This window comes from Raphanus sativus, chromosome 5 (genome assembly GCF_000801105.2).
Source record: "Raphanus sativus cultivar WK10039 chromosome 5, ASM80110v3, whole genome shotgun sequence".
In the NCBI taxonomy this organism is placed as follows: Eukaryota; Viridiplantae; Streptophyta; class Magnoliopsida; order Brassicales; family Brassicaceae; genus Raphanus; species Raphanus sativus.
In genome coordinates this window covers 5,238,148-5,257,039 of record NC_079515.1, presented here as the reverse complement: position 1 = coordinate 5,257,039, position 18,892 = coordinate 5,238,148, and the positions used below count along the sequence as shown (strand labels likewise).

The 18,892-nt window shown below is 39.2% G+C and overlaps 3 protein-coding genes and 1 pseudogene across 3 annotated transcripts in view; 3 read left to right on the top strand and 1 right to left on the bottom strand.

The window, feature by feature from the left end:
• The window catches only part of LOC108858027 (uncharacterized), a 13,593-nt gene extending 9,143 nt beyond the window's left edge, over positions 1-4,450 (top strand). Inside the window, exons 4-7 of the mRNA XM_057010752.1 lie at positions 484-1,597; positions 1,735-2,041; positions 2,167-3,248; positions 3,506-4,450. Of these exons, the coding sequence (XP_056866732.1) occupies positions 484-1,597; positions 1,735-2,041; positions 2,167-3,248; positions 3,506-4,450 (3,448 nt within the window). The remainder of the gene's footprint in view (positions 1-483; positions 1,598-1,734; positions 2,042-2,166; positions 3,249-3,505) is intronic.
• A 2,744-nt stretch (positions 4,451-7,194) lies between these two features.
• On the top strand, positions 7,195-9,138 carry LOC108860840 (transcription factor MYB26-like; annotated as a pseudogene).
• Positions 9,139-9,259: 121 nt separating this feature from the next.
• On the bottom strand, positions 9,260-10,575 carry LOC108859276 (uncharacterized). The gene is made up of 3 exons (XM_018633165.2): positions 10,238-10,575; positions 9,766-9,859; positions 9,260-9,497 (listed from the first exon to the last, which is right to left on the bottom strand). Exons 1-3 carry the CDS (start codon positions 10,512-10,514, stop codon positions 9,425-9,427), a joined length of 444 nt encoding a protein of 147 aa, XP_018488667.1. The 5' UTR covers positions 10,515-10,575; the 3' UTR covers positions 9,260-9,424.
• Positions 10,576-13,189: 2,614 nt separating this feature from the next.
• On the top strand, positions 13,190-18,771 carry LOC108863129 (protein ROOT HAIR DEFECTIVE 3). Its single transcript, XM_018637448.2, has 23 exons — positions 13,190-13,347; positions 13,838-13,978; positions 14,081-14,147; positions 14,229-14,331; positions 14,550-14,620; positions 14,716-14,779; positions 14,861-14,926; positions 15,037-15,084; positions 15,158-15,220; positions 15,308-15,364; positions 15,471-15,629; positions 15,706-15,774; positions 15,855-15,946; positions 16,090-16,168; positions 16,291-16,456; positions 16,600-16,724; positions 16,836-17,098; positions 17,189-17,285; positions 17,370-17,531; positions 17,641-17,745; positions 17,840-17,934; positions 18,039-18,135; positions 18,232-18,771. Exons 1-23 carry the CDS (start codon positions 13,344-13,346, stop codon positions 18,454-18,456), a joined length of 2,418 nt encoding a protein of 805 aa, XP_018492950.1. The 5' UTR covers positions 13,190-13,343; the 3' UTR covers positions 18,457-18,771.
• Positions 18,772-18,892: the final 121 nt, after the last annotated feature.

The window sequence follows — 18,892 nt, the reverse complement described above, 5'->3', positions numbered from 1 at the left end:
GGGTTGTGATCTAAATATCTGATTATAACAAATATACTGTATCCAAGCGGTGTAATTCTCATACTTCGCTGAGTTTTGGGAAACTTCAAAGTTCAAAAAGTTTCCAAAAGTAAACTAAGAAAAAAATGGCTAACTCCCGGTTGACTGTTGCTCTCTCTCCCCCCTTGAACCCAACGGCTCCGCCGGCTTTCTCAGCCTCCCCCCGCCGCTCCCTGACCCTCCTGACCCTGGCCAATTTCCCCCCCTCTCCTCCTCCCGATCTTTACTCCTTCTAAGGCTTCTTCTCGCCGTTCCCCTCAAGCTCCAATACCTCTTGTTAGTACTGTAGTTCCGTCTATTACTCCCCCTTCCACCCCAGCTGTAACCGCTACTACTCCTTCCACTCCCCCCTCCCCTGTTATCTACTTCCCAACTCCTAGCTACCTACTCTCTTTCCCTCAACCCCTCTACTATTCAAAATCCCTCTACTGTTCCAAACCCTAGATCTACAAACCCCATTACCTGCTCTGGCTCCTCCCCAACCTCCCATCTAGCCTCCCTTGAAGCTGTCAAAGGCATCCTCCCTCTTCCTTCGCCCCCCTCTCTTCCTGTTCACTCCCCCCCAGCTCCTCTGCTTGCTGGGTCTCCTTCAACCCCTCCTTTACCCCCTGTGCCTCCTCAAGCTCAGGCTTCTACTTTTTGGGCTGCAAAAGCAAAGACAAATACTGACCGTTCTCTACAACGATTATCACCGCAAATATTCTCTCCTGAAGGAGTCCCAAGGGTCGTCATACCTGATGAGGTCTACCGCAAGGGAGCTGAACTTCACAAAGATTTTGTTGTTTGTAGATTCTTTGGGAGGGTACCTGCCTATAGCCTCATTCAGAATGTATTCAACTACATGTGGGGCAAAGGCAAGCACCTGGAGATCCATATGCTTCCTACAAAGAAATCAGTACTTGTTAGGATTCCAAATGATTTCATTCGGGAAAAGGTTCTACTCAAACGGTTGTGGTATGTAGATACTGCCATGTTTCATGTCTCTGGATGGTCGGAGTTCTCAGAAGATTACACACCATCTCTCAAGAAAATACAACTATGGGCTCACCTCAAAGGAGTGCCATTCGATCTCATCCACAACACTGGTTTGAGCCATATCGCAGGGCAGATTGGTGAGCCAAAAGAAAAAGACGATTGGACCATGAGCCTATCAAGCATCAGTGTTGCTCATGTTAAAGTAGAGATAGACACTTCCATACCTCTCCCAAAGACAATAGAAGTAGGCCGCTCTGATGGTTCTTTTGTCAATGTAGAGGTGGAATATCCTTGGGTGCCTCCAATCTGTGCCCATTGCAAAGAGATTGGCCATATCCAGAGAAACTGCCTTCAAATCCCTCCTCCTGCTGGTCCCTCTGATTCATCTAAGAATCAGCCTCCCCCTAACCCTCCATCATGTTACTCCTGTAAGCTTCCAGGCCACTTGATGAAAAATTGCCCCAAAGGGCCTAGGGGTCCTCAAGACTGGATCCAAGTTTCCCATAGGAAGAATCCGCCTCAAAATACTACTCCCAGCCTTTACTCTATCCCTGTACCTCCCTCTCATCCTCCTATTGTAACCGTAAACACTCCTCCCTCCTCCTTCTCCCCTCCTCCTCCTCCACCAATTTTTTCCTACCCCCCCCCCAATCCCCTCCTCTTCAACCCTCCAATGATCCCTGCCCTTCATCTTCTATGGAGATTGATCCCTCTAATCAGTCGCCTGTTCCTACTGATGTAGTCTTTCTGGACTCCCCTGCCTCTTTTATTGTGGGGCTTGAAGCTGTCTTTAGAGATCGCCCGATAAACAGCCCTACATTCGGTACTATCACCCTGCCTCCTAAGCCATGTATCACCTCCCAAAACCCTTTTGCCCCTTTATCCGCTACTATACCACATGTTCCCCCAGCTACCCCGGTCCCAAGCCTTAACCCTCCCACAGAATCCACCTCCATCCTCCCACCCACTGACCACCCTCCCTTAGCCCCCTGCTCTCCTACTCCAGTTACATTTGATTCTTCTCGCTGTGAGGAGAATCCCCTTCATTAATTATGGATCCTAACCTATTTTTTTGGAATGTCCGAGGACTTAATGAGCCGGATAAGCATCGCCCTTTTGGACAGTGGTTGTCTGTACATAAACCACTCGTAGGCGCTATTTTGGAGTCGCATGTTAAGGAACCCAATCTTCAACCCCTTCTTTTAAAGGTCTGCCCAGGCTGGAGTTTTGTATCTAACCACGATACTGATGACGATGGTCGTATCATTATCATATGGAAACACCCCGCTTCAGTCCAAGTTCTGCATCAATCACGTCAGTCTATCACCTGCTCTGTCCTAATCCCTCCTCTTCCATCTATCACCTTCACAGCTGTCTACGCTGCTAACACTAGAGAGGAGAGAACAACCCTTTGGGAAGATCTCCATGAGGTTCAAAGCACACTTTTCCTAGAAAACAGGAACTGGATCATCGGCGGCGATTTTAACCAGATCACTCATCATCAAGAGCACTCTTCTGACGCAGTTAATCACCTCACTACTGATATGACCGAGATGAAAGATCACCTCCTCTCTCTTGGTGTCTTCGATCTCCGTTACCAAGGCTCAAACCACACCTGGACAAACAAAACGCCTTCAATGCCTATTACTAAGAAGCTAGATAGAGCCTTGGTAAATGATCTTTGGATTGAATCTTTCCCTCATAGCGTCGCTACGTTCCACCCCCATGAATTCTCTGACCACACCCCCTGCCTCCTGAACCTTTCCCACCCATTACCTTCCCCTGGAACCAAACCTTTCAAATTCTTCAACTTCCTAACAACCCACCCATCCTTCCTCACGGTTGTTGAGACAGCATGGATTCAAAGTGGGAGTAGAGCAACTGATCTTTCGTACTTGGGGTTTAAGCTGAAAAAATTAAAGAGAGAATTCAAAACACTAAATAAAGAGAGTTTTTCTGACATTCAAAAGAGAGTGTTTGACACTAACGAGTTGCTTAAAGTTGTGCAGGTGCAATCACTGGAGAATCCAACCATGGAGACGTTTCAAGCAGAAAAAGAGATGATGGCCAAGTGGACTTTCCTAAGGGGAATTGAAGAGGCTTTCTTCAAGCAAAAATCTCGAAACAACTGGCTCCAACTAGGTGACCAGAACACGCTTTTCTTCATGAGAGTGGCTGCTGGGAGAAACTCTTACAACGCCATCAGAGCCCTGCTACTTCCTAATGGTGTCTTAGTAACAGACTGCAAGGAGCTGTGTGACATAGCTTTGACTCACTTCAGTGCGATCCTTGCCCCAGCTACTCTTACCCCCTAGTCTCCTCTCTCCAGTGGTTGCTGGACTTGCATGACTTCCGCTGCTCTCCTGCACAAAGCCAGATCATGTCAGCTTGTCCCACAGATGAAGAGATCACCAGAACTATACTTAAACTCAACCCTAACAAATCTCCTGGACCGGATGGCTTTACCTCTGCTTTCTTTAAAGCCTCTTAGTCGCTGGTGGGGGATGAGACTGTCGCTGCAATTAAAAAGTTCTTCCTCACCGCTTTCCTCCCTACTGCAACGAATTCAACCATCCTCACCCTTGTTCCTAAAAAGCCAGGAGCCTCTACTATCTCTGACTACAGACCAATAAGCTGCTGTAACACAACCTACAAAACAATATCCAAGATGCTGGTTAAGAGATTAAAAGTGATTCTTCCTCAAGTGATTCTGCCTAATCAAACTGCTTTCGTTCAGGGTAGATTACTCATTGAGAACACGGTACTAGCTTCTGAGATAGTACAGGGCTACCACAAACAAGGAGGGCCAAAAAGGATTACTATCAAGGTGGATATCGCCAAGGCATTTGATACAATAAGATGGGAGTTCATATTTCAGTGCCTAAGAAGTCTATCAGTCCCTGAGATTTTCTTATCCTGGCTTCATGCATGCGTGTGTACTACTTCCTACTCGCTTGGTTTTAATGGATCTACCTATGGATTCTTTAAAGGGAGAAGAGGACTAAGGCATGGTGACCCATTATCCCCCTATCTATTTGTTCTTGCGATGAATTGCCTATCTATTTCTCTAGATAAAGCGGCTAAGGAAGGGAGATTCGGTTACCATTCAAAATGCAGGCGAGCAGAGCTTACACATTTGTGCTTCGCTGACGACCTCCTAATCTTCTGTGAGGGCACACTGCAATCGGTTCAAGTGGTCCTTGACATCCTCAGCGACTTCGAGCAACGGTTAGGCTTGGCGGTTAGTATTACTAAAACCTCCCTCTTCGCTGCAGGTATCAAGCCCCATGAGCTGCAGCAAATTAAATGTGCAACCGGATTAAATGAAGGGGCATTACCGGTTCGATACCTTGGAGTGCCTCTCTGTACCAAGAAGCTCACGATGACCAACTGTGCTCCCTTGCTTCAATCGATCAAAGCCAAACTAATGACTTAGACAACACGATCTCTCTCGTTTGCTCGGAGACTTCAGTTACTTGCTACTGTCATCTCGGGCATCACCAATTTCTGGTCTTGTGCGTTCATTCTTCCTAAGGGTTGCCTTGCTGAGATTGACTCCATTTGTGGAAGGTTCCTATGGAAAGGGAAAACAGAAGGGCCTCACTCGGCCAAGGTCGCTTGGTCAGCAGTTTCGACGCCAAAGAATGAAGGTGGATTAGGACTCAAGAACTTACATGTTTGGAACCTGGCGTCGGTCCTCAAGCTCATCTGGATATTATTCTTCAAGCAAGACTCCATCTGGTCCAGCTGGTTCATTACAGAGATATTGGATGGTGACCTGAATAATTTCTGGGTTATAAATACAAAACAGAAACATTCATGGCAAGCTAACCAGCTACTGATACTACGCGAACACGCCTACAACTGGATCAAAAGGAGTATTGGCAATGGTGAAACTACTTACTTCTGGTCTTGTAACTGGTCCCCATTTGGCAGACTGTCATCCTTCCTGCAGGATGAAAGTCTTACTCAATCTGGCATCCCTTCATCTTGCACTCTGGCGGAGCTTTGGGAAACAGATCACTGGGTTCTCCCCCCTGCACGATCGGAAAACCAAGTAAACATATATACATTCCTACTGCAACTAGCCATAACTGAGTCTACTGACACTTACATCTGGTGCCCTGATGGTTCGGTGAAAAGTCGCTACTCTACGAGGAAAATATATAATCTTCTCAGAGAGAGTAAGCCGCGGGTGTCATGGTTTAGAGAAGTCTGGTTCTCTAAAGGGATACCAAAGCACAGATTCCTCACTTGGCTTATGGTTCTTGACCGATCTCCAACTCGGGAGCGGCTACTTGATTGGGGACTCATCATTGACGGTTCCTGCTTGCTCTGTAACTCCACTCTTGAAACTCGGTCTCACCTCTTCTTCGATTGTAGTTACTCCTGGAATGTTTGGTCAGCGCTCTCTCAACGACTCGGTTCTTTGCCTCCACGCTCTTGGATGGATGTATTGGACCACTTAAATCGTTTTGCGGGATCAAAGCCTGCGAGATACCTCCTCCTTCTTACTTGGCAAGCATCAATCTATGCAATTTGGACTGAACGGAATCACAGGTTGCATCGCTCCACCTTCCGCTCCATCTCCTCTATTCTCCTTGAGACAGAAAGAACTATCAGAAGAAGGATTGCTAGCATCAGAGTGGACAACCGCGAACTCTCAACGGACATGCTGGCCATTTGGTTCTCCTCCTCCCGTGCTGCTCCATCGATCATCCCTTCCATCCCGTGACTCTTCCGTTACTATCAAAGTTTCTTTCAAAACAGGCTGGGCCTGGTTCTTTCTTCTCCAATTGTTCCTGGGCTTTCTTTATTTGGGTTTCTTCACTAGATTGGGTTGTTTCACATGTAAGGGCTCTTAGCCCACTAAGCTAGGCTTTGTATCATTTGCACTCTTATGTTTTTTAAATAGAAAATCTTTTATTAAAAAAAAAAAAACAAATATACTGTAATAACGTTTATCTTAGGGAAAATCTTTAAAATAGCACTTTTTAAATTTTTGTCACAAAATAGCACTCAAAAAATAAAATGACCAAAATAGCATATTTTTGTTTTGAAAAATTTAATTTTTAATTTTTATTTTTAAATATTTAAACATATTATTAAAACCCTAGTCCTTAACTTTAAACCCTAAGTCGTAAATTAGTTAATCCAATAGTTATAAATGTATATTTATCGTTCAATAAAATTTATTTTGATCATTTTCCTTTTTGTGATACTATTTTTGTGACAAAAACTTGGTTTGATGCTATTTTTATTTTTTTCGCTTAATCTTAGGTCTAATTAGTGGTACACAAAATTACACAAAAAACTGAGGCGTAGGACATGTACCGTGTGCATGAGCAACACGTGTCGGTCCAGAAGAAGACAATGGACATGATTCTGTAATCATCGTATTTAACTAAAAAACCTAAGAAAATACACTAATCACTCTCGTATTCTGTGTGCTACAAACCACCTAAATATTATTCCTCCGTTTTATATGAAATATTTTTCTTTTAAAAAATCGTTGTTTCAAAATTTAAATATTTTAAAATTATATTTATAATTTAGAAAAATAATAAATTGTGTTTTAACAGCAACACCATACATTATAAAATAGAAAAAAAAAATAAATATCATTATCTTCAAATTATTACATACTAATTTCTTTACTTACCGAAAGCAGCTTCAAAAATTCCAAATTACTGACAATTTAAATTACTTTTGTTACGGAATTTAAAAAGTGAAAACGGGCCCACATAATTAGGTGGTATATTAATTTGTTATAAAATAATGTGAAAATTTCTGCAGCCGCCATTTCTTTCTCATTTTAATTATGTGCATTAATCTTCACAATATTATACTCCCTCTGTACAATTTTAAGTGATGTTTAAGGTTTTTACACAATTATTAAGAAAATACAAATACACTTTATCTTGGTTATATAAAAATCACATTAAATAAAACAAGTTTAATCAATAACAAAATAGTACATGATTTTGTAATTGATCACAAAATTTGAATGACATTTAATTTTACCTGGAATAATGAGAACATCACATATTATGGACCAAAATAAAAATCTTAGAACTTCACTTAGAGTGGAGCATAGGGAGTAAGTTTTTTTTTTACAATATTATAAGTTTATAACGCCTCAACATCGTACAAGCATTCTTAGAGTGAGATAGAGAAAATACTAGTGAGACAGAGTCAGAGAGATGGGCCATCACTCGTGCTGCAACAAGCAAAAGGTGAAGAGAGGGCTTTGGTCACCAAAAGAAGACAAAAAGCTCATCAACTTCATCAGCACATATGGCCATGGATGTTGGAGCTCTGTTCCCAAACATGCAGGCATATATATATGGTTTTTGTTTCTTGAAGTATCTATTGATAAAAGTCTGTCTTTTAGGTTTTGATCTATATGTGCTTTTGCGTGTGTGTTAATTAATAACTATATATTCAGGTTTGCAGAGATGTGGAAAGAGTTGTAGATTAAGATGGATAAATTATTTAAGACCTGATCTAAAACGTGGAAGCTTCTCTTCTCAGGAATCTGCTCTTATCATTGAGCTTCATAGCCTTCTCGGTAACAGGTAACACTGCATATATATGTGATATTATATATAAAACTGACTTTTCTTCAAGAAGTGATTAGTTTTTATAAGCGTTTTTTTTTGGGGTCAAAAATCGTATTTTATTTTTATGTTATTGGTTTTTGACAGATGGGCTCAGATCGCTAAACATCTACCTGGAAGAACAGATAACGAGGTCAAAAATTTCTGGAACTCAAGCATAAAAAAGAAGCTCATGTCTCGTCATCATCTTAATCATCATATCTCCTCAATGGCGAGTTTGCTCACTAACCTTCCTTGTCACAACGGATTCAACGCTACTAATGGCGACGATGAAGGTTCAAGATTCATGTCAAATATCATCATCACAAACACTAACCCTAATTTCATCACTCCAAGTCACCTCTCTCTTCCTTCTCCTCACGTTATGGCCCCATCGATGTTCCCAACCTCTAGCGAAGGAGATTTCAAGTTTCCAACCACTACCAACACAAACCAATCTCATCAAGATAACAGCCTCTACAAAAATCTTGACATTTTTTCAGCCACACCAATGACAAATAGTCATCATCATCATCATTATGATAATGATTCCCAATGGTCATCACTACCAGATCTCCCAGCGAGTACCATTTGCTCTTATCAGGAAACCATTCAAGATTACAATGATGGCAATAAAGTGTTTGTAACACCATACAACAGTAATGGTGATGACCTTCGGAGCATTCCATTGGTGGCCACAAAGTTATTATGTGGGCAAGTTCTTGAAAACAAAATAATATCCTCCTCGCCAGTTTCACAAGCCCACGATCTCCTCATCCCCACCAGGTACAACTTGCAAATGCCTGGCGATCATCATCGAGTGGACTCATACATCAATCACATGATCATACCATCATCATCATCATCACCCTCGTTATCGCCAATCTCTTGTGGACAGTACGTCATCAATTAAGCGAGCCCTAGTCCTACTCCAACATGGGATTCCTAGACATGGGTACGTAATAAAATACATATATAGAGTCTACTACATACGTTTTTTATCTATGTGTAAAGAGGGAAGAGAGAACATAAATAATCATCCACATGTGTTGATAAGTCCTGTCCATATATTATATATCCTATAGTACAGTATAAGAATTTGTGATTTTTACATTTAATATTTTTTTTTATGTATTGGTATATTACATTTTGTTTGTTTAATGGGGGGAGAGCCAATGTTGCTACTTCTCTCTTAGGTTATAGTCGTGTGAGTTGTAGGAAAAGGTTACTCCTACGTTGAATACAACACGCATGTATATAAGTAAGGACGTATCTGTGGATTGGATGTACGATCTCTCTCTCACGTCACCTACGTAGACATTGTGTTTGTATATGGTCAGTTTTTGTTTAAGCCTTTCTATTGGAGATTATTGTATTGCATGATAGATTGTGGGGTCAAGATGTGGACTGTCGTAATTCAATGCAACTTTCATGTACAGTGTTATCACTGGTCAACTGTGAGATTCTTTTTTGGTCATTTTCAAAAATTTTATCTTTGGCGAAAAGACACAAACTATTACCCCTTTTAAGTACTGGGTGTTTCGTTATTAGAGCAGTGATAATTTGTTACCATATGAATAAAAAGATTACTTGGATAATAAACTATCCATCAAGGAGTTAAAAGGTTATTGACAGGAAAAAAACAATGAGATCTTTAAAAATTTAGAACTGGACTCCAAGATTCAACAACACATCAAAACATGGATCTTAATACATCCGAGTTATTTATGAAATCGAAGTTTCAGAGTTTTCTAGCCTGAAAGGACACAAGAAGAGGGGACTTTAACCGGCCTATTTGATAACCGGAGATTCTAGGCAGTGACTCTGTGACGTCCTTTAGCTATTCTCCGAGCAATGACTCTCCGTCCACCTTTGGTTGCTTTGCTGTTCACATTCAAACAATTCACTAGTCGAGTCAGTAAACAGAAATCACTAAAAAAGAAACCATGTAAACTTTTTCTTCTTACAACAGATTCCTCTAAAGGTGAACGAGAAAGAGCAATGAATTTTAGGTCTTTACAACGTTGTACTAATAGAGGTTTATAGAGGCAATAGGTTTGGTTTACTACATACATTTAGCCGAGGAATATAAGTAAAACTCTACTCTTGAACTCAAATAAGGAAGTATTAACACAAAAGAAAAAATACATACCGAGCAAAGAATCCATGGTTACGTTTGCGCCTGATGGTGCTAGGTTGGAATGTCCTCTTGGGGAATAATAGCAATGGCTCACTTGAAGGATCAACTACATCACCAAAGAACAAAGATATCAAACACATCAAAGCGTGCAACTTTGCAAAAGTACAAACAACTAGTTACATGCACAACTCAAGTAACAAAGCATAGCAAGCTTCCTGACCCTCACTTTATAACTCTCCGTAAGTAACAACACAGGCCAGTACTTCCACTAGCAGCAAATAAGTAAATATTAAGACTAAACCCTACCTAAAGTTTACTACTTTTTAATCTTGTTTCTATTGTGTAAGCACGTGATCAGCACCTGACTAATATTCAATCATCATTTACCAACAAAGACACAGCTCAGTGAGGTTCAGACCAATTCACAAATCTAGCTTTCCGACAGATATAACGCTTTAAATGAAAGTAAGAGAGACCGAAGTACCTTCCGGCAAGAAAAACTCGAGGGAAGGAAGCCCAGATGGGTGGAGAAACCCACGTTCCGTTAGCTCACGAAGCGTAACAGTGTCGTTAGGGGGCGAAGGGAGGGAGGAGCTCTGTAGGTTCGAAAACGAAGGGGGGAAATACGGCGGGAGTTCTGGTCCCTGAGGAGCTATCTGCTGAAACGGTCTGAGATTGTTCCTCACGAGATTCGCCGCCGGCTTCGAGAGGAACCGATTCATCAGCGAAGCTCCTGACCTGATTAGGGTTTTGGCCGCCATTTCTTCTCCGAGATTGCGATTTTGCGATTGCTTTCCCCCTGACAGAGAGCTTTTTCACTCTTTCGAAGATGTGCGAGAAAGACGAAATATCCATGGGCTATGGGCCGTAGGCCCAGTTCAGTAATTAAACGGTTTGATCAAACGGTTTCGTTTCTTTTCTTTTTGTAATTTATTAACGACTTTGGAGAAATTTGGCATTAAATTTCTCATGTAACAAAGCATTGCATTAACTAGAGACTATCGTCTACAAAATCTACAATGCTCATGAATCTAGCTGCTATTGAGCATCGTTGTAGATCTTCAGGCACTATGGGTGAGACGAATCAGTCGGGCCTCGATATAGCCTTTAATTAGCTGTTTTGATTTAACCATTTGAGCGTCTTTCGGAGAGACTACTACTCTTTCCAATGAAGAAAATCATTCTCCTTGAAAATTATGACGGTGAAAATTCCACGTGTCAGCATGCGGGAGCCGATCACACCGTCCAACTTAAAGAAAGGTAAAGAGGCGGCGACGTGGATCCCAACTAAAATGGGCTTTTATGTGGGGCCCATTATTGTCCAGCCGAACATCAATGTGTAAATGCCCACGTGGGACCCAATTTCTCTTTACCATCTGCCAATGCAGTGTAAATTTACCTGAAAATTATAATTTCCCTAAGAAATCTATTCTATTAATTCTTCAGCATGACCAATTGATGAAAGGTTATGTCCAATAATTATCTTTTAATGATACCAAATTTTTAAAAAATAAATCATATATTTTCTAACTGCATCTACTTAATAAAAAACCACGATCTTCTTTCTAAACAGTTACTTGCCTTCCGTAAAAAACAGTTAGATTTTATGAATTTTGCCTTTTCCAAAGGACCATGCTTGAAGCACAAAAATAAAATACATATCCCAACCATACGTGTCGTCATGGTCTGAGATTCGTAACCGTTGGCAAGCTGAGAAAATGACAGTCTCAAGCTTTCCGGTCGTCACGGTCTCAACTTCATCGCCGTTGTCAATCTGAGAGGATTTGGATCTCTTACTCTGTCTCTTTTTCAGTTGAAGCAATGGTGGCAGGCTGGCTGAAGCGTTGAGGTGCGGTGGAGGAGGAGGACTGTGGCTTAGATTTAGGTTTAGTAAACCTAATTAATTTATAAACCGATTTTGGTTTCATAAACCAAAATTATATTGGTAAAACAAACTTCAATATGTATTATAAAAATGTTTTGTTAATAATACAAAATTTTCTTTTTGTTTTTTGAAAATATATTTATTATTTATTAATGGGTTTAAATATAATTTATATTAAAATATTTGAAACTAATTTTTATTTTATATTACTCTATTCAAATTCGTCAATGATTACATCGATATTAAAACGTTTCAACTTAAAGTTTGTAATTATATTTAAAATATTTTTAGCAACAATACAATTGAACACCAGATTTTTTCAAGAATCATTATCACACTACAACTGCACAACAACATAACTTACATCTTAACCCAATAATTGAGATTTTTTCAATAAACATTAATTTATTCAAATTTTAAATATTTTATACAGACATTAAATTTATCAGTTAAAAGTACATATGATGTTAAAGTTCCATAATGATAAATTCTAATTTTTTAGGAATGTCATATTTTTTGTATATCGAGCTCCTTACATGGAACTTAAACTTCTATTTTAAAGGCTTATCTATATCGAACTCCTTATCATACTAATCTCAATTTCAAATTTTTATATATTTTTTGCAGCTATATTTATAGGTTCAAAGATGTGAGAGAAAAATTAAATATATCCTAGAGAAAAATTAAATATTCAGAAATATAATTGGTTACAACCTGGATTTTATAAAATTTATATTTCTTAAAAAATATAAAACAAAAAATATATTCATTCTTTTAAGAGCGAATCATAAATTTGAATCAACTATTTGAAAAAATTGATTTGCGGATGCAGTTATGAATATTTTATTCCGGATGGGTGCGGGTTGGTAGATTTTGGATTGTTGGTATCCGCCGATCCGAAAAATATTTAAAATAAGAACAAAAAGAAAAGTAAACACTTTTTTAAAAATATGGTAATTTTAAAAAAACAATTTTAAATTTTAAAAATCTATAATTTTTTATTATAAATATACTTTTTATAATTATTAAATCAAAAAAAATATTTTAAAAAAAATTATAACCCGTGGATAACCGCAAAATAAAATAGAGCGGGTTCCAGTATAAATTATTTGTTTGCAGGTTGTGTGGATCATATTTTTTGACGAAAACAAAATTGAAATTTGCGGGTTAGCAGGTTCGACCAGCAACCCAGCCCTAACCGTACTTATATCAGATAAATTTTTAAATTGCTATTATTTAATAAAATATATTTTGATTAAGATTTATTCACAAAGAGAATACAAATATGAGAATTAAATTAAAACAAAAAATATACCCGCCCTTTAAAGGGCGGGTCAAAATCTAGTGGATTATTAATCTTTTTTTTTAAAAAAAATATACTACTACTTATTTTCTAAGAAATTAATTAACCAGAGCTGAACAATGTTAACTAAGGAGATAAATCATTAAAATTCATTTGCGGTTAGAAAAAGTTAATCAATTTGTATTTGTATAAAATAAAATAGAATAAAATGAAAAATGGCAAAAAGCAGATATAATTGTTTTGATCGCTTTTTGGCATTTTTCATTTGTCAAAAGACCCTTGCCAGAACCACAGCAGCATCATAATATACTCGAGCTTCCTCTCGAGATCTCTGTATCTATTTTTTCTTCACAATCTCTTTTCAACCATTCATCACTCTATCGAAAGCACCGTTGGGCGATAATGGGTACTTTTATCTTCTCTAACTCATAAAAATGTTTCCTGATCTCGTTGGATCCGTTTTCCTTTTGATCTGATCAGTTTTCGCTTTGATCCAAACATTTATTCGTTTTTCGATTTCAGTTTCTTTGTGATTAGGGTTTTGTGATCGATCTAGCTGTAAACCTCTTTGCTCGCTCATAAGGTGTTAGATGATTTTGATTCTTCTTTTGGTAGCAGATGAGTGTCAATGATTCACTCTGACGCTAGATTTGCTTTGATTACTATCGAAATCTCAGGGATTTGTCTTCCTGGGTTAACAGTGAATTTGAGTGCTGGGAAAATGGAATTGAGGATTCTGGGTTTAAAGAAGAAAATAAAAAGTCTTGATTTTTGAAGTTGGTTATTGAATAGCAAAGACTAAAAAAATTAGATCTCAGTTGTTTTACATGAGGGGAAGATATTGATTTATTCAGTTGGTTAATTGGTTTCATTCGTTACTTTATTGAAAAATGCAGATGCTGCTTGCTCTACCCAGCTTATCGATGGAGATGGTACCTTTAATGTTTCTGGGGTTGATCATTTTATCAAGGAGGTTAAGCTGGAAGAATGTGGTCTTTCATATGCGGTTGTCTCCATTATGGGTCCTCAAAGTAGTGGTATGTTTGTTTCAAAAGTCCTTTGAATCCAAAAGCTTTTCCTTTCCTTCTGGATCTATGCTATGCTATGGTTTCTGAGGTCTTTCTGGTTGGAATTTGCAGGGAAGAGTACGCTCTTGAATCATTTGTTTGGAACGAACTTTAGGGAAATGGATGCTTTTAGAGGAAGGCATGTTCTGCTCTTTCGTTGGAAGAATACTTTTAGCTTCTAATTTTTATTAACCTCCTCTCAAAATTCCTTTGTTTTCAGGTCCCAGACGACCAAGGGAATCTGGATTGCTAGATGCGCTGGTATTGAGCCTTGCACCGTTGTCATGGATTTAGAGGGTACCGATGGGAGAGAGCGTGGAGAGGTATATAGTCTCGGTTACTTGTCATTTTTTGGTTTTTTCACTATATTGTATCATATACCAGTTGGTATAATCTTATTTTGAGCTTTTCCACTGATTATGAATGACTTGACTCGTATTCATTAGAGTCTTAACTTGTTTTCATGCGCTGAGCAACACAAAGAATGTGTCAGTGCTGAATGGCTTACTTACGTTTTTTTTCCCTTGTATTCGGCTGTTAGGATGATACTGCTTTCGAGAAACAGAGTGCTCTTTTTGCACTTGCTGTCTCAGACATAGTTCTCATAAACATGTAAGTGGTTTTCTCTACTCTTTTTCTTCCATAGATAGCAGAACCATCTTTTTCTGTCATCTTATATGTTACTGGTTTTCGGATTTCTAATGCAGGTGGTGTCATGATATTGGTCGGGAACAAGCAGCAAATAAACCTCTATTGAAGACTGTGTTCCAGGTAAGTGTCTGCATCCTCTTATCAAGATGAGTGATTCTGATCCGAAGTCTTAACACCATTTCCCCTGCTACATGCGATCAGGTTATGATGAGGTTGTTTAGTCCGCGGAAGACGACTTTGATGTTTGTCATTAGAGATAAAACACGGGTATGTATGCATTAGTGTTTTTCCATTTACTAAGCGGTAGCTTGCATTTTGTGTTTTTTTCTTCTTTATCATTCTGTTTTGGATCATAAGTTGTGGATGAATATTTGCAGACGCCTCTGGAAAATTTAGAACCAGTGCTGAGGGAAGACATTCAGAAGGTAAAAAAATAAGAGTCTTTAGCTTTTATGCGCTTTGACTATGCAATCCCTTATAATTTACTTTTAAATGCAGATCTGGGATTCAGTCCCCAAGCCTCAAGCACACAAAGAGACTCCACTTAGTGATTTCTTCAATGTTCGTCTACTTAACCATTGGATAAGAACTTTGTATTCTTCTTCTCTGGTAGGATCAAGAAATTTATTTTTTTTTCTCCTGTGACAGGTTGAAGTGGTTGCTCTCTCTAGTTATGAAGAAAAGGAAGAGCAATTCAAAGAGCAGGTCCGTTCACAATTAGCTTTACATTTTGGATAAACTCCAGAGTCTCCTGGCGTAATTTGCTCAAGAAATGGCTTATTAATACTTTGCTATATTTTGTTTGTAAAAGGTCTATAATTTGAGACAACGGTTCTTCCAGTCTGTCGCACCTGGTGGGCTCGCTGGTGATCGACGAGGAGTTGTCCCTGCAAATGCGTTTGCTTTTAGCGCAAAACAGATGTGGCAAGTCATCAAAGAAAACAAAGACTTGGACCTTCCAGCACACAAGGTAATTGTGCTTGCTTAAGGCTCTGAGACGTCACCCGGGCGTCATTGTTCCTTACAGTCTTGTTATTTATACGCAGGTCATGGTAGCGACTGTGAGATGTGAGGAAATTGCCCATGAAAAGTTTGCTAGTTTTATTGCGAATGAGGTGAAATTTCATGATACTGTTTCACGTTTTAATCCCTGTCGGTGACTTTTTGTTAATATTCATTTCTAAACGTTGTATAGAATTGGCGCGAATTGGAAGAAGCTGTACATTCTGGTCCTGTTTACGGATTTGGAAAGAAGCTGAGCCCAATCCTCCAATCTTTCCTATCAGAGTAAGAATTTGGTGCTGAGTTCTTCTGTACAGTTTTTTTTTCTCGTGTGCTGACTTTATTGAGTTATAGACTTCTTAATGCATATATTATATTCTAGGACAGTAGGAATAACCTTTTCATGTGTGTCCTGATGTTTGTCATAGGTATGACACAGAAGCGACATACTTTGAAGAAGGTGTAAGATCATCCAAGAAACAGCAGCTGCAAGAGAAGTTATTGCAAGTAATGCATATGCTCTCAACTTGTGTTTTCTTGCAATCAATCAGGGGTCACCTGAAAACATTCAGGGACGTGCATTAAAAGCAGATACTATTAGGCACTCATTTTCTTATTGTCCTATGCAGCTTGTTCAACCAACTTTCCAAGACTTGCTTGGACATTTGAGATCTGGAGCTCTTGAAAATTTCAAGGATGCTTTTGAGAAGGCCTTGAATGCTGGAGAAGGCTTTTCATCATCAGCGGACTCGTGCGCTCTGTCTTGCATGTCTAAGTTTGATAAAGGATGTGAAGGTATGACTTATTGTTGTTACTGCTTAAAAAATGTGATATAGTAGGATAGCAATAGCATGTTGGAACATGGAGATTATAATACGAAAGAGCCTTGAAAGATATCCGACATTAGTTGGAATGACTGAGGATATGTTTTGTTGCAGAGGCTGTTATTGAACAAGCAAATTGGGATACATCTAAAACCCGGGAAAAGCTTCAGCGCGACATTGAAGCCCATATCTCATCTGTCCGTACTGAAAAGTTGTCTGAATTGACTACTCTGTATCAGGTAAATAGAATTCACAAGCAGAAAAATCCATGCGTATTAATCTGGACAATCAAGCACCAAACATGTGTCAAGTCCTATCTGAACTTTCCTAATAGAACGTCGTCATTGCAGTCAAAACTAAATTTAGCATTATCCGGACCGGTGGAAGCTCTCCTGGATGGAGCTAATGATGAAACCTGGCCAGCAATAAGAAAGCTATTAAAACGAGAAGCAGAATTGGCTGTCTATGGTCTCTCCGATGCACTATCTGGTTTCGACATGGACAAGGAAACACGGAATAAAATGCTCACTGACCTTGAGAAATATGCTCGATGTATTGTTGAAACCAAGGCAAGGGAAGAGGCTGGAAGAGCTTTGATGCGCATGAAGGATAGGTGAAACCATTTTACTACTTCCTCATCAATTTCATTATCCATAACTTCCCTCATTTACACAGCTTTCTGATTAAACAAATTTCTATCCAGATTTGCTACAATCTTCAGCCATGATTCTGATTCAATGCCACGTGTTTGGACTGGAAAGGAGGACATCAGAGAAATCACCAAAATGGCTCGTTCTGCAGTATGAACCTTACCTTATATAGCTATATCTCTGCACCTATTCTTTGATAGGTTTTGATGTTACCGTCTTGTTCTCCTTGTATAGTCCTTGAAGCTGCTTTCCGTTATGGCTGTCATCCGCTTGGATGATGAACTCGACAATATTGAGAAGACATTGACTCTCGCTCTGGTTAATCCTACGAGCAACAATGCTACCAACAGGAGCATCAGCACAATTGATTCACTTGCGTCAAGCACTTGGGAGCAGGTGACTTAAAACCTCACTCAGTGTAGATAATGAATACACAAGTATATTATACTATTGCTCCCACCTTTGAGATATATAAGATCTCTAACCGTTACCTTTTTATTATCAGGTTGCACCAGAAAAGACGTTGATCACACCTGTACAGTGTAAATCACTGTGGAGACAATTCAAAAACGAGACAGAATATACCGTTACACAGGCCATTTCTGCACAGGTACGCTGATGTTTTTTTTGAAATATTATTAGAATCTAACAATGTACAAAATTTTAGAGGTTTGAAATCTGAATGGAGTCGCATTGAATTTCAGGAAGCTAACCGACGGAATAACAACTGGTTGCCACCTCCATGGGCAATCCTTGCACTGGTCGTTCTTGGATTCAATGAATTTATGACTCTCTTAAGGTATTCAATCATTCTTTTGAATCGACTTTGTTTTATTTTTGTTCATATAAAGGAGATTCTCCTCACTCACATTTCCTCTCCTTACTTGCATCTCTTTGTGTCAGAAATCCTCTATGGCTCTTGGTTCTGTTTGTTGGATACCTTGTTTCCAAAGCCTTGTGGGTGCAACTTAACATTTCAGAAGAGTTCCGCAACGGAGCGGTATGAGCAAGTTTTTTCCAACATACTTTTCTTCATTTGAACTCAATAATAATTCACTCTGAATTAGCCAATGTTTTCATCTGTGATCAACGACAGCTACCTGGACTTCTTTCCTTGTCAACCAAGTTTCTTCCAACGGTAATGAACCTCCTCAAGAAACTAGCGGAAGAAGGACAAGCGCCGCCATCCACAAATACCAACCAAACTGCGATGAGCTCCTCCGCTCAATCCGAGGTTACAACCAATGGTGAAATCAGCAGCAGTAGCAGCAGCTCCGGTTCGTCTCCAGCGAGATCTGTTCCCATTGACACGAGTTCATAGAACAAAGCCCACGAACCTATATATACTTAAAAAGTTTCGTTACCCTTTACAAAAGGGTAGCTCTCATTTTTGGTGTTGAGCAAGAGGGATTCACCGAGAGCACTACGTTTATGTCTACTGAAGGCATTGGTTACACTTTTCAGGTGCCAAAGCCGTCTTGTATGTTACTAGTCAAAGATTCTGTTGCAGACAAAAAATTTGTGATTTGTTTGCGAGTTTATGTAGTGATGTGGTTTATTGTATCTGATAAAAGAATTGTTTCTTGAAGAAAACCATTTTTTTTTGTTATATGTGAAATTCAGATTGGTTTGTTGATTGGGGAGAAGTTCAGTTTCTATGGTTATTTCACTCAGTTTTCAACTCGAAAAATAGTATCCTCAATCAGGCTTTAGACGCTCCTCAAACTCAAAAATGGGGATAAAAAAGAGGTGTTCAG

Bases quoted from the DNA above. Each gene is read 5' to 3' on its own strand.
- LOC108859276 (XM_018633165.2), bottom strand. From the start codon at position 10,514: ATGGCGGCCAAAACCCTAATCAGGTCAGGAGCTTCGCTGATGAATCGG. The intron at 9,860-10,237 runs GTACTTCGGTCT...TTGGTGATGTAG, and splicing joins CGAGTTTTTCTTGCCGGAAG to TTGATCCTTCAAGTGAGCCA. The intron at 9,498-9,765 runs GTATGTATTTTT...GAATGTGAACAG, and splicing joins AACCATGGATTCTTTGCTCG to CAAAGCAACCAAAGGTGGAC.
- LOC108863129 (XM_018637448.2), top strand. The intron at 14,927-15,036 runs GTATGTATGCAT...GAATATTTGCAG, and splicing joins TCATTAGAGATAAAACACGG to ACGCCTCTGGAAAATTTAGA. The intron at 17,099-17,188 runs GTGAAACCATTT...ATTTCTATCCAG, and splicing joins TTGATGCGCATGAAGGATAG to ATTTGCTACAATCTTCAGCC.